General features: G+C 40.0%; 2 protein-coding genes across 2 annotated transcripts in view; both read right to left on the minus strand.

The window, feature by feature from the left end:
* Window positions 1-432: 432 nt before the first annotated feature.
* gatc (glutamyl-tRNA amidotransferase subunit C) lies at window positions 433-2,674 on the minus strand. The gene is made up of 5 exons (XM_080499463.1): window positions 2,408-2,674; window positions 2,270-2,320; window positions 1,342-1,511; window positions 1,096-1,199; window positions 433-980 (listed from the first exon to the last, which is right to left on the minus strand). Exons 1-5 carry the CDS (start codon window positions 2,588-2,590, stop codon window positions 919-921), a joined length of 570 nt encoding a protein of 189 aa, XP_080355589.1. The 5' UTR covers window positions 2,591-2,674; the 3' UTR covers window positions 433-918.
* Window positions 2,675-5,550: 2,876 nt separating this feature from the next.
* sgsm1a (small G protein signaling modulator 1a) overlaps window positions 5,551-12,110 on the minus strand; it is a gene marked incomplete at its 5' end in the record, with an annotated part of 29,969 nt that continues 23,409 nt past the window's right edge. Inside the window, 8 exons of the mRNA XM_080499445.1 lie at window positions 5,551-5,662; window positions 7,658-7,825; window positions 8,250-8,346; window positions 8,876-8,985; window positions 9,125-9,207; window positions 10,197-10,321; window positions 10,422-11,600; window positions 11,831-11,902. Coding sequence (XP_080355571.1) covers window positions 5,574-5,662; window positions 7,658-7,825; window positions 8,250-8,346; window positions 8,876-8,985; window positions 9,125-9,207; window positions 10,197-10,321; window positions 10,422-11,600; window positions 11,831-11,902 — 1,923 coding nt within the window. The 3' untranslated portion in view covers window positions 5,551-5,573. The remainder of the gene's footprint in view (window positions 5,663-7,657; window positions 7,826-8,249; window positions 8,347-8,875; window positions 8,986-9,124; window positions 9,208-10,196; window positions 10,322-10,421; window positions 11,601-11,830; window positions 11,903-12,110) is intronic.

Genomic DNA, 12,110 nt, shown 5'->3' on the forward strand with positions numbered 1-12,110 from the left:
TTTCAGGATTCTAACCCATTTAATGCCAGCTTGTTTACTCTTATTTGCTTAGTAAAGAATCTCACCTTTAGTTCATGTAAAATGGACATTACTTTTCTTAATCCAATTACCCTTCACAATGTCTATCCTCTAGCAGCTTATTACCTTATTTTGATAGAGTGCATAGAGCTAAAACCACTTAAACTTAACAGAATAGAAATACTGTGTGTGTTTGTCAGTGATTGAGAAAGACCAGCTCAGGCTGAAGGTGTGCCAGTGACACAAGTGACTGGACAAGTAGTGGCTGGTAATTGTACTGCCTCTTTTTGTCCCCGACTTGAGGTTCATGGTTGTGAAAGTGAATGGACACAAACATGTGTTGTGGGTCCACAACAAGGGGGGGGGGGATCTTTATTATACACTACATTTTTGTTTCTTTACCTGATGGTGAAATTGAAGACACATTCTCTCAAAGTATGAACTGATCTGCATGAACACAGTCAAAATTATGTGTGACGATAAAATGCAAAAGCACATCAGTGTGCATGAATGTGCAGTAAGTGTTAAGCAATAAAAATGAAAGATGGTTCTCAAACCGGGGCCCATTCAGGGGGGTTTCAGAGGTCACAAAGGCCCGAGGCTTTCAAAATAAACTTTGCACACAGTTTAAAAAAAAAAAGAAGAACAAAACATTTTCCACAATCTAAAGCAGGCCTGGGAATCCGACCATTGGCAGATCACTTTAAGCCCATGAGCAAGGCCTTAAATAATGACAAGCAATCTTGGCCATACACAGTAGAGATCTGTAGGTTGCAGGTCCGATTACACGTCTCCCAATGTCCACATTCTTCTTCTCATCAGACGTCTACGTTACACTGTAGACGACAACAGACACATTTTTCCTCAAAGTAATAAACATCACGGACACATTTACAAAAGTCAAAACTCGGAGTGCTTCAGCATGGCAGTTCGGTCCTCCCTCTTCGGTAGAGGAATATTTCCTGTTGTAAGAAAACAAAATGTCAGTTGATGTAGATGAGTGAGTTTTAAAGATATTTGATTGATATGTAGTGTAGCTTTTTTGTATAAATATGTTGGAGGGGATTTTTTTTTTACCTGGTGGCGCAACAAAATATTCTTCAACTGTGTTTTTTGAGAGCTGAAGCAGTTTTTCTGCGCAGTCCCCCGCCGTCGCTGCGTCGTTCCTCAGGTATAAAACCCTGAAGGAGCACAAACAAACACAGGATTTGGGATCCTTCGATAAACAAGTTCTGCAAAGTGTTCAAACTGGAGCTATTATTTCATTAAAAAAAAAAAAAAAAAGGTTCCCAAGCAACCGTGTGTGCACTGTGTGTGTCATACCGGTCCTCCAGAACCGAGTCCATTGGTTCCACTCCCGTCGTGTCCACAACGTGAAGCTGATCTGCAAATCGGATGGCTTTCTCCAGACAATCCAGACCTTGTTTGGTGCGGAAATCAACCAAGGCCAGTCTCTCCAGTTGATCCACCAGGTCATTTGGGACTTTGGTGGGCTGTGAAGTCAAATCAAGTTTACGTACATTTTAAAACCAACAACTGTGGAGAAGAGTGCTGTACGATAACGACAGCTTAAAAGACAACATCAGATCAAGGCATCAAAACTACGACAATCAATCAGAATGAAGACGTTTCATCTTGAGTTTCCTTGGTTAGGACAACAGTCTGCACAAATATGAGGGATTTAACTTTAAACTTACTCTACCTCACAAAATTATGCATCAAACACTAGGTGCTCGTCTAAAAAACAAAAGAATTTTGCAGATAAGACAGTCCAGATCAGTAGGTTGAGATTAACAGTCACCGAGTGCGTTTTAATATAAATGGTGCCTGAAATCATCCAGTCCAGCACTTATATGACAGTGGTTTTGAATTAAATGTTCTACCCTTTATAGGGTACTGTACTTATACACTGAAAAATGTAACCAAAAAAGCAAAAATGTGTGATTTTGTCACATCTTATAGTACTTCTGCCTCATCATATTGAATACATTAATCACGTGCATTAACCAGCTTTCAAACTGTTGAAATCCTATAAAAAATACAAACAAAAAACCCCCCTAGCAAAGTTGCCAGAGTTTGGCCACGACCTTTTAATCATGACTTCAATGGATCCAATAAGAGGTTTGTGGGCTGTACGATCTCAACGAATGCTGAAGTACAGACACATTTGTATTTGTATGATCAGCAGGAGTTGCAATACTTAAAAGTCCCTGATCACACGTTGAATCGCAGTTGTGCACGGTGAGATTACCGGCGGCAGCTGGTCTTCAGGCACTGCCTCCCACGTCGGAACCTGTGGCACCTGGACGAGAGATCCTTAGGTAACTACACTGACAGATCGGTGTTGCTTTCACGAATAGCTGGATGTATATATAAAAACGTGTTGTACCTTGGGGTTATGAGGTCGTGAGCAGAACGGACGGCGGAGAGTTGTGCTGTTGCTCTGCAGACACTTTCTTCTGTTTGTTGCAGGAAGTCCATCGTCTGTGAACAGCAGCTCCAAGGAAGGTCGAGCTATTTTCCGTGACACGCCGGAACATGTGCGTGAGATAGCGAAGCTAAACGCCGACATTTTCAACACACTGAGTTAACCAGCTGTGTTTAAAATTCAACAGCGTGTTGTTTTTCTCCCAAGAATCGTCTACTTATTCTGGGACCTAGCTCCTCATGGTTGAGCGGAAGAAAATGTATTTTTTTCCCAGGACATTGAAGGCACCACTCGCCTTCCTCTGTTTCTGATTGGTTAGTAGTCCTGGCAGTCAACACCTACTGGACATTGATTGGTTTGACGCCGAATGACGTTGAACCAATCAGACGTCGAGTCATGCCCTGAACCTTGCTGTCATGTAATGTTTGTGATTCCTGTTATTCCTGCTATCTACGATAACAAACGCTTCAAACATCCACTTTGACAGCGACATGTGGACAAATATGAAGCATTCCTGAGCAAAATGTCTTTCAAATAAACCCATTGGGGGGAACGACGGAAACAAACTCGATATACATTGAAACAAAAATAATTTTACTTAAAATTAAAAGTGAAAAACAAATCTTGACGTGATTTAATGACTTAATATTGATTTATTCTCGTTTTTTCTTCTTCATTCTATTAGCATGTCATTGACTGTCGTATAAAGGGTAGAAAATGCACAATTTGGTGCATTTGTCTTCTTATGTCATTTTGTCATATCTTAGATATGTGTATACTTCGTACCTTATTGCTTTCTCAAGCAACTTTGTACCAAAAGTATTTGCATATTCAACAAAACAAAAGATAAAATTAAAAGCAAGACATGGAAAGCCTTTATTGGACTTTTTTTCTCTCTCACAGCAGATTACTAAATTACAATCATAAAAATATACATATCGTTCTGTTTGTACACACAAAAACTTAACTTGTATATCTACTGATCGATGCATCTTTGCTGAGATAAAACGATCAATTCCTAAATTCCATGGATGTAAACTTTTTTTTTAACCTTTTCTATTTGGTCAAATTTCTATGGGTTTCGAAAAAGCAGTTCCATGAAACCGACTACAAATCCAAGTCAGGCTGCAAGGAGAGATAGTTACTCATTTTATTAGATATTAATTGCCCCAGATTTGTATGTTTCTTACAAAATTAAAGAATATTCAAGCTATTGTTCAACACATTATGTATCCACTCTGGCAATTACATTTTCATCTTCAACTAAAGCTTATCCTTCACATGAGCTGTTTTCATCATCAACATACAGCATCTTAAACTAATGTATTATATTATTGTACAAACCTAATCATATATTAAATATGCTCTTTATTTTGTACTCCTTCTAATCTGACTAGAAGTTTACATGCTTTGCTTTGAGGCTAATCGATTTAATTAATTCAAGCTTCAAACAATACTGAGACAGTAGTGCTCATCCTTGTGTTTAATAATAAGAATAACACACTTGCATTTCAACTTCTTGTGAGTTTGAGCTTCTAAGAGGGTACATTTGCCTCACAAATCTGAATGCATGTGCAGTATCTTGGTTGTGGTGGTGTGTTTCTGCATCTGCATTCCGTTCGAATGTAATAAAATGCACACATTTGTTTGGAAAAATAATGATTCCATTTTTATTTTTTATTAATAAAAACATAGACCATTTAATATATATGCATGTCTGAACTGTTAGTATAGAATTTGATTGTTATACAATACACATGTAGTAACAGGCCACAACATAAAAATATTAGCTTTACAAACAAAGCAGCATCTGAATGACAAAATAAATGAATCAATAAATACATAAATACTTTGGCATATAAATGTTACAATAAATTAAAACAGGTTTTCTGACAGCAGTTGGCATTCACAAAGAAAACATCAATACAAACACTTGAAGAACAACCCACCGAATTCTGAGTGAGATAGTTGGAAACAAATTGCCCCAAATTAAATTTTGTTTAATTGTTACAAAGTCCAAATCTATCATAACCACAACACAGCTGTCAATTTGAAAGTTTCTGTTAATGTACCTTTTATTTTCATCTCTCTGTCTAAAGAATAGAAATGAACATCAAAACTTTTCATTTGGTCACTGTGAATGAATATTATCACTGCCTTATCTGCACTCCTCCTTGTATAATCATATTTAAGATCAAATGAACATTTGATTGAACTAACAGGCACCGGACAATATAAGACCATACAAAAATCAAAGTGGCTAAATGGCACGCCTTACAAAATACACAGCGGTCGGCTGAATAATTAAAAATAACTCACAAGGATTATCAAATGAAGCCCAGACATCCATTATTCACTTAAATATCAGGTTATGGTTATAATCTCATTCTCCTAAATTCAAACACATTTGGCACACATAACAAATCAAGACATACTATTTGGCAGACAAGGCAGCTCAAGACACTGAAAACACTGAAGGAGGCTAAATCAATGACTAAAGGCTAAATTAAACTGAATGCTTTGTGTTGAACTGACCTGGAGCTCGTGTTACAATTTGGACCACAAGTCAGTCTTGTGACTCAGTTAGTAGAAATCAATTTGCCACCTGCGTGTGGTGTGTGTGTGAGGAAAGTTAAAAGTCTGAGGACAATCATTTCATCATTAAGGGAAAGGAATAAGTGGATATCTTAGTGATATATATCGTAGACTTTGACTATTAAAATAATTACTATAAACTATTATCACAATGCATTTTCTCATAAATATAGTCTCTATAGGTTGAATTGAGTTCTGCATTTTGGTTTGAGATGTGCAACTAAAACCATCTTATCTCAAAATATTCAGTGCACTCTGATGGACACTTGAGGGATTTCTGAGAAAAATATTTAGAAACTAAATCCAGTTTTTTTTTTTTTTAAATCACGTTAGCTTTTACTTCAATATACTGACAAATATTGAGCGTCTATTCTCTTTCACCTGTTGACAACATGGAAACATCGTGGCTAAGGCGCATAGCAGCGAGTTACGATTTTAAAGGCTTTCTGTACGTGTGTGCGTGTGTTTCTGTCTTGCGCTGCTACAGCCGCTCACACTCGTACTTGGAAGCAAAAGAAGACAAACGGGACAGTCACTTGTTCTCGATCAGCATCTGCACCTTGCACACCAGATCTCTGGCCAGGGTTAAAATCTGCTTGATGTTGTGGTGCTCAGCCATTTCTGAAAGAGAGAGAGAGAAAAAAAAAAAACCCCAACTCAAAACAAGACAAGTTTAACATTCTGACCAACTCTCTTGGAAAACCTCCAACTCTCAACAGGCACAAGCTTCGCCTCATGCCAGTGAATCAGGTTTGGATGAATGCTGCACTTCTTACTGTTTTTCACATTATAAGACATGATTGTATGGTAACAAAAAGCACAACTCTTATTTTTACTTGCATAGGTGCTTTTCTTTAAAAATATTGTAAAAAAAGTTTGTATGAATGATGCAAATGTCTTAACTTTACCATTTGTGTTTTTGCACTAAAGCCCATTTTAGAATTTTGACATTTTCTGTATTACGCTGACAACAAATTAAAAATGTTAAACATGGGTTTTGAAGAGTCGCTCTGTTCTAAACTTACTCCTTTCCATCATCATGACTTTTCTAAAGATCTTTACGGGAAAATGTATTGCCATGGCACAGATTTCTCTTGCTGTTGTGGCATCCCACAAGCTCAAAAAGCACTTCCCTCCTGAACATTACAGGAACTTGACAACATAAAGAACTGCTCAGGCTGATGTCACGGGTAAATTATCCCACTTACAATTCATAGTGTAAATCTTTTTTTATACTGAAAATGTTATTTTAAAACAATTTAGATTTGACACACAAGCAAATCTTTGTCAAGTCTGACTAAACAAATATAGATTATAACATTGTGGCAATGAACCATCACAACAGTTCATTTGTCATTAACTTTGTCAAACCTACTTTTCAATTTGAGCGCAGGATATTCAAACTTGATCTCAAGGTTTCTATTTTTTATGATGAATGCATCAAACAAATCACATTCACTGTAAATAACTGCACCCAACTGCAAATAAAGAAATCTCATGAAAACAGCACAGCTTGATGTAACAATTGAAGTCTGTGAATGCTTTGTGAATGCTTTTTATCAAATTCCCCTCGTGGGAAAAAAACTCCCAAAATCCTTCAGTAAGAGCTACGAGGCTTTTGTGTCCAAGAAGAGCAACCTTGGACTGTTAAGATAAGAGACGCTCCAGAGAATTTGAAATACGATAAATCTTTTTTTATCAGCAGACCAGAGTGAGACTTGGAAAAAACCGATGCAGGCATTTTCTCATCGAACTCATTTTGAACCTTGATATCAACAATGCGGCAGTAAACAATTATGCTATCAGACGTGGCCACTGTAATATTATAGGATCTCTGTAGAAAATGTGCAGTCTCTTGAAACCTTGGAAAAACTGCTGGTTGTGTTGTTATAGCAAATATGGTTTGGACCCAGTCTAGAGAACACCAGGTTGACCGGGTTAGATAGATACTGAAAGCCAATCACTCAAAATCTCTCTGGTTCAAATGATTGCTTGCTGCAAATGAAAGGCTTGCATTCAGCTTTTCAGTTGTGACTGAATCACTAAATAGACTACTGTAGTACTCACTGCACCGATTGTCATTTGGGATGAAATTTTACAATCTGTAGCGCCTGCGTGACACAGATTCAGTTTATAAACCTCTGATAAGCTTCGCACAGCTAAGACCTTTCATTTCATTTCCAGGTTTCAAACGGGACTGATTTGCTCAGCAATGGATGTGTCCCTGTTTGGAAAAACAGACTAGTCAGCGAGTGCTTTACCGACGACGAGCCTAAACCAGGACGCCGTGTATTTTACTGACCACTGAGTAATACACCACTGAGGTGCTCCTTGCTGGTGCATGAATAGAAATACAGTGTGATGCACATGTTTTAGGTACTTCAGATTATATCACTGTTGATGAGACATCGAAACCCAAAGTGACTCCAATTTCATTCCCATGGTAGCATAATTCCTCATGTACATGCAGTTTGGGTATATTTTTTTAATTGATATTATTTCACAGAAGGGCCACATAGTGTCATGATTATTGCTCTTGCTTCACAATGTGAATATGTAACTTGTGGATGAAGATGTGACGCTTTACACATTAACCTCAGCTGCAGCACATTTTACCATTAAAGAACTTGATGATGTCTGTGAAGTCCATGTTGTTCTCCAGGATGATGTCCCTGTACATCTCCACCAGCGACAGAGCAATGAACAGGACGAAGTGACTGGAGGAGGCGTACTTGGCTGCCCAGATAGTTTCCCAGACTGCAAACACGTCATCGTACACCAACTCTGGAAGACAAAAGAATGGAAGTCTGAATGCATCAGCTCTCAAGGGTTCCATGTCTGAGATGAGCTGCAGCAGCCTTCAGTGGAGGGAGAGAAGGGAAGTAGCAGGTATTCGCTAAAAAGGCAGAGCTCATCTGTTGAGAAAAGAAAGAAAGGGATTTACTGGGTGAGCCAGGTAAATATTCAGTATGGTGAGCTGTGAAGCCCATTTATACTGTGACAGCCAATTATTTCTGCAACACCCCACGGATAGTTTTCCAAAAATAAAGCTCCCTCCTATATCTTTCCCGAGCCTTAATAATTGCATGAATTGTTAACAAGCAGCCAAACGGTTTGGCATTTTATCCACAAACAGAGCCTAAAGAGGAAGCGCTGCTCCTTCTCTAATTGGTGCAAAAAACTCTTTCACACAATGCCAACTCTTCACCTCGTTTGAAGTCGAGGAGAAACCAGCGGTAGCAGAAGTAGAAGTGGGTGTAGTCTCCGTTCTGGTGCATGAGCTCAAACAGCTCCGAGTCCAGAATCTATACCAAGAAGGGATCAGAGGAGATTCACAGCAGGGAAACGTTGATGAGATCAGTTGTTGGGAGGACGATGTGAAAAATATGACGGTTCGGGAGTGTCAAACATGGGGCCCGCGGGACAAAACAGGCCCACCAGAGGTTCCAGTCCGTCCAATTAGATGATACATAAAGAGGAGAATGACTTTTTTTTTTTTTTTTTTTTTTAAAGCAACTACTATTCCAAACGTGTTGCAGCAGCTGTGTGGCATGAGAATTAACGAGGGTTTTGGCAAACAGGTACTTTTTAAGATGAATTCCATATTGTTCACATTTTTTCTTTTTAAAAAAAAAATGTGTAATAAATTTGAGAATTTTCAAAATGAAATCATACTTTGCACAGAAATAGAAATGATTCAGGGTTATGATTTGATGATTTCCAGTTGAGATCAAATAGGGACGCATGTGACTTGAGCTGGAATTCGTTTGACACCCCTGCGCTGCACAGGCTCATGCTCAGGATGTACAAAGGGTTGGGATGGCACTGTGTCACCTGGATGAGAGAGCGCATGTTTGCAAAGTGAGTATCCATAGCTCCTCCGTGTGGAAAGTTTTGATTCATTCTCTTCATGAGTTCAGTGAAGCAGCTGAAAGCCAGAGCCTCTGGAAGGAGAGCGGAGAGGGAGATGGAGTGAGAAAGTGAGTAGGCAAACTGTCGTCTGTTGTTCCATCAATAACTGTAAAAATACACCAAATGTCAGAGAGGAGGGAAAGTAAACAGTGAATCAGTGTGTTGACTCACCATCATCTAGAATGACTAGGAGCGGAGCCAGCAGGTCACACATTCCCTGTACGTAACCGATGTCAAGATGCCTCCAGATATAGCTGCAAAAATACAATCAAGATAAAGGACTGCTGCCGTGAGTCATGTGCATCCGTCCAGATTTACAGGCGATTCAATACTTCAATATCAACCCCCGAAGCCAAGCAAATTTGTGCTCTACTAAATCTGTCATTGATCACATGATTGGGCACTTCAGTTGTAAATATGCTCCTTTTCTCCAGCAAAACTTGAATCGGCGTGTACTTCACTGAGCACACGGCTGGCATTTATGACAGATTTCAGCTACAGTTTAGAAAACCTTGAGTTTAGAAATTACTGTGGTAAATTGCATAGTGATGCTCGCCAAATAAACATGCTCGTGGCATGACAGTGTTTTGAAGACATGACGGCATTTAGGAAAAAAAAAAAAGATGAATGAATGAATGAATGAATGAATGAACCTTGTGCGTGCTGTAGAAGATACATTCAAACAAATGAAACAGTCAACAGTGGTTACCCTTTAACATAACGTAAGAAAGGCCATTGTCGTTTATGTATACTAAAAACCTGTCCTGTAATCTCCATTTATATTTACACTGACACTGGCATGTGACACAAGAGTCTCCTTGTAACATCACAAAGATATGCAAGTCCAAACAGTTGGTTTTCAGGCATGTTTGCTGAATGCAGTGTGTACTTTCTCTACAGACCAAGCTTTTCTTTGTTTATAGAATGTATGTATATACAGTATGTATATAAGATAGACTACTTTGTTACACAAAGACCATTAATCAGTCCTATATTTTCTATACGTATAAAGATTTTGTGCATCTGAGGTACACTACTGTTGTGATTAGCCACAAAATGCACCTTTGTTTAATAATCGATTTATTCTTGGTTTGGTGCAACACAGACAAGAACCCGACTTATTAATCAGAAAATAATGAGGCAAGATGTGCGTGTGTAAACACTGTTCCGAAAACAATGAACAATTTTCTCATTGAGCATTTTAATATCCTTCATTAAGCCTCAGCTGCTGTGAGTGTTGTACCTGCACATGATGTTGCGCAGTTTCTCCAGGTTTGCGGGCGTGAAGTACCAATAGTTTCTGTCACATCGCTGGACGTCCTTCTCAATCCGATGCAGATTTAATGTATACGAGTCCAAGCATTCTTGCTGAAAGAAAGAACACTTTTATAGTAAATAAAGCACACTCAAAATAGAGCGTCTTTGCTTCAACGTATTTAGCAGGATCTTTTGAAAAATGTGCACGTACTGTGAAAGTACTCCCAGCCGATTCTTGAGAGGTCACTTTGTTCTTTCTGCTCTCAGATGAAGCCGAGGAGTCAAAAGGAGGATAAAGGCTCTCCATCTGTGGCTCCTCTGACAGGATGCACTCGTTGCCCTCGGGCCTGAGCTTTCCCCGCTCCTCCTCCTGCCTGAGATCAGCACGAGGGGCCGAGTCCTCAGCGGAAGACCGGGTTTCGGAGTGTCCCTTCCTGCTTAAAGGCACCATGGAAACTTTGGCTTTGGGGATCTCCTCCATCTCTATGGCTGAGGGAGACTCATCAGACTCAGTCATCACCTGAACCTCATCTTTCTGAGAGATACAATAGGTCTCTCTTGCTCTCAAGAGTCCAGTTTCTGCTGGAAACTGGGCGCTGATAGCGGGATTGTTTTTCATTTCAGTGCCAGCACCTTCGAATAATTGTTCTTTCCTCTCTCTCAATAAACCCTCTTGACTTGTACCTGAATGATGCAATCGTTTCATCTCGTCCATGTTTCTTTCTACAGCCTTTGAAGCTTCCTCATTCCCTATTTCTTTCCGAAGACTTAATTCATTGAGTTCTGCTTTGGGTGGTGCGGGAGCTACTGTCGCTGCTACTGTGTCTTCAGCAGGTACATCTTTTTCTGTTCCCAGTGATTCTACAGATTTACCTTCTTTAATATCGGTATCCACATTTTTATCTTCAAGCTCGGCATTGTCACTCTGAGCGGCTTCTGGCTGTGCAGCATATTCCTGTGTTTCAGGTACCGAATGCATCTCTTTTATGTCCTTGCCATCATCTGTAACCTCTGCGGTCGAGGTTCCTGCAGTCTTGGCCACATCACATGTGATTTTCCCCTCCCCTTCTTTCACGTCACCTTTCAGCTGCTTTCCCATGTCCTCTGTCAGATCGTCACTCGCTCCGTCGGCAGGTTTCACCGAGCTCTGGGACGCCTGGGGGACTGCAGCAGATTTCGGGGTTGTATCGGCAGCACCGCTATCCTCTGTGCTGAAGGAGCCGTCCGACAGGCCCGAGGTGATGGAGAAGTTGCGCGAGGACGGATGTCCAGAGTCGGGAGAGCTGGTCCCGTTCTGCACGGCTCCGTTTGGCATCTTTGGGGCCTGTTTGGCCTCTTCGTTCTTGGGCTCGGTTTCAATCTGGTCCACCTCCTCGACAGACTCAAACACCTGAAAGAACAAGCCAAAGGGAAGCAGACTACTCCAGGGGAAGGGATGGGAGGACATGAAGAACTACCAGGAGAGAGCATGCAGGAATGAGGAGTATTGGTTCAAGATGTTGAGATCATGTGCATTAGTTGGCATGAAAAAATACAACATGAACATTGAGGTAGATTGTTAGATTACTTATACAGACAGAGATAATCACTGCAGGTTGTAATACGATCAGTCATTGGTACCTGTGTGCTGCTGCTGGAATCGCTCTGCAGTTGAACCAGGCTCTGCCTGTCGGAGCTTTGGGAGGACTGGGACTGCAGAGTAAAACACATTAGAGCAGAAAATACACCACAAAATTATGAATTTATGTCATATTGCATGTGCCATGCTCACAATAAAATCACCAATTCATGTATGCTGTGCTTAGACGTTTAAAAATATACAACAATGGCTCTCAGTGCTGAGAGAATTTGTGCACTTTTCTCACTGTGGAAGATAAATCTAAAGTGTTACAGGCCATGT

Source organism: Blennius ocellaris (assembly GCF_963422515.1).
Source record: "Blennius ocellaris genome assembly, chromosome: 7".
In the NCBI taxonomy this organism is placed as follows: Eukaryota; Metazoa; Chordata; class Actinopteri; order Blenniiformes; family Blenniidae; genus Blennius; species Blennius ocellaris.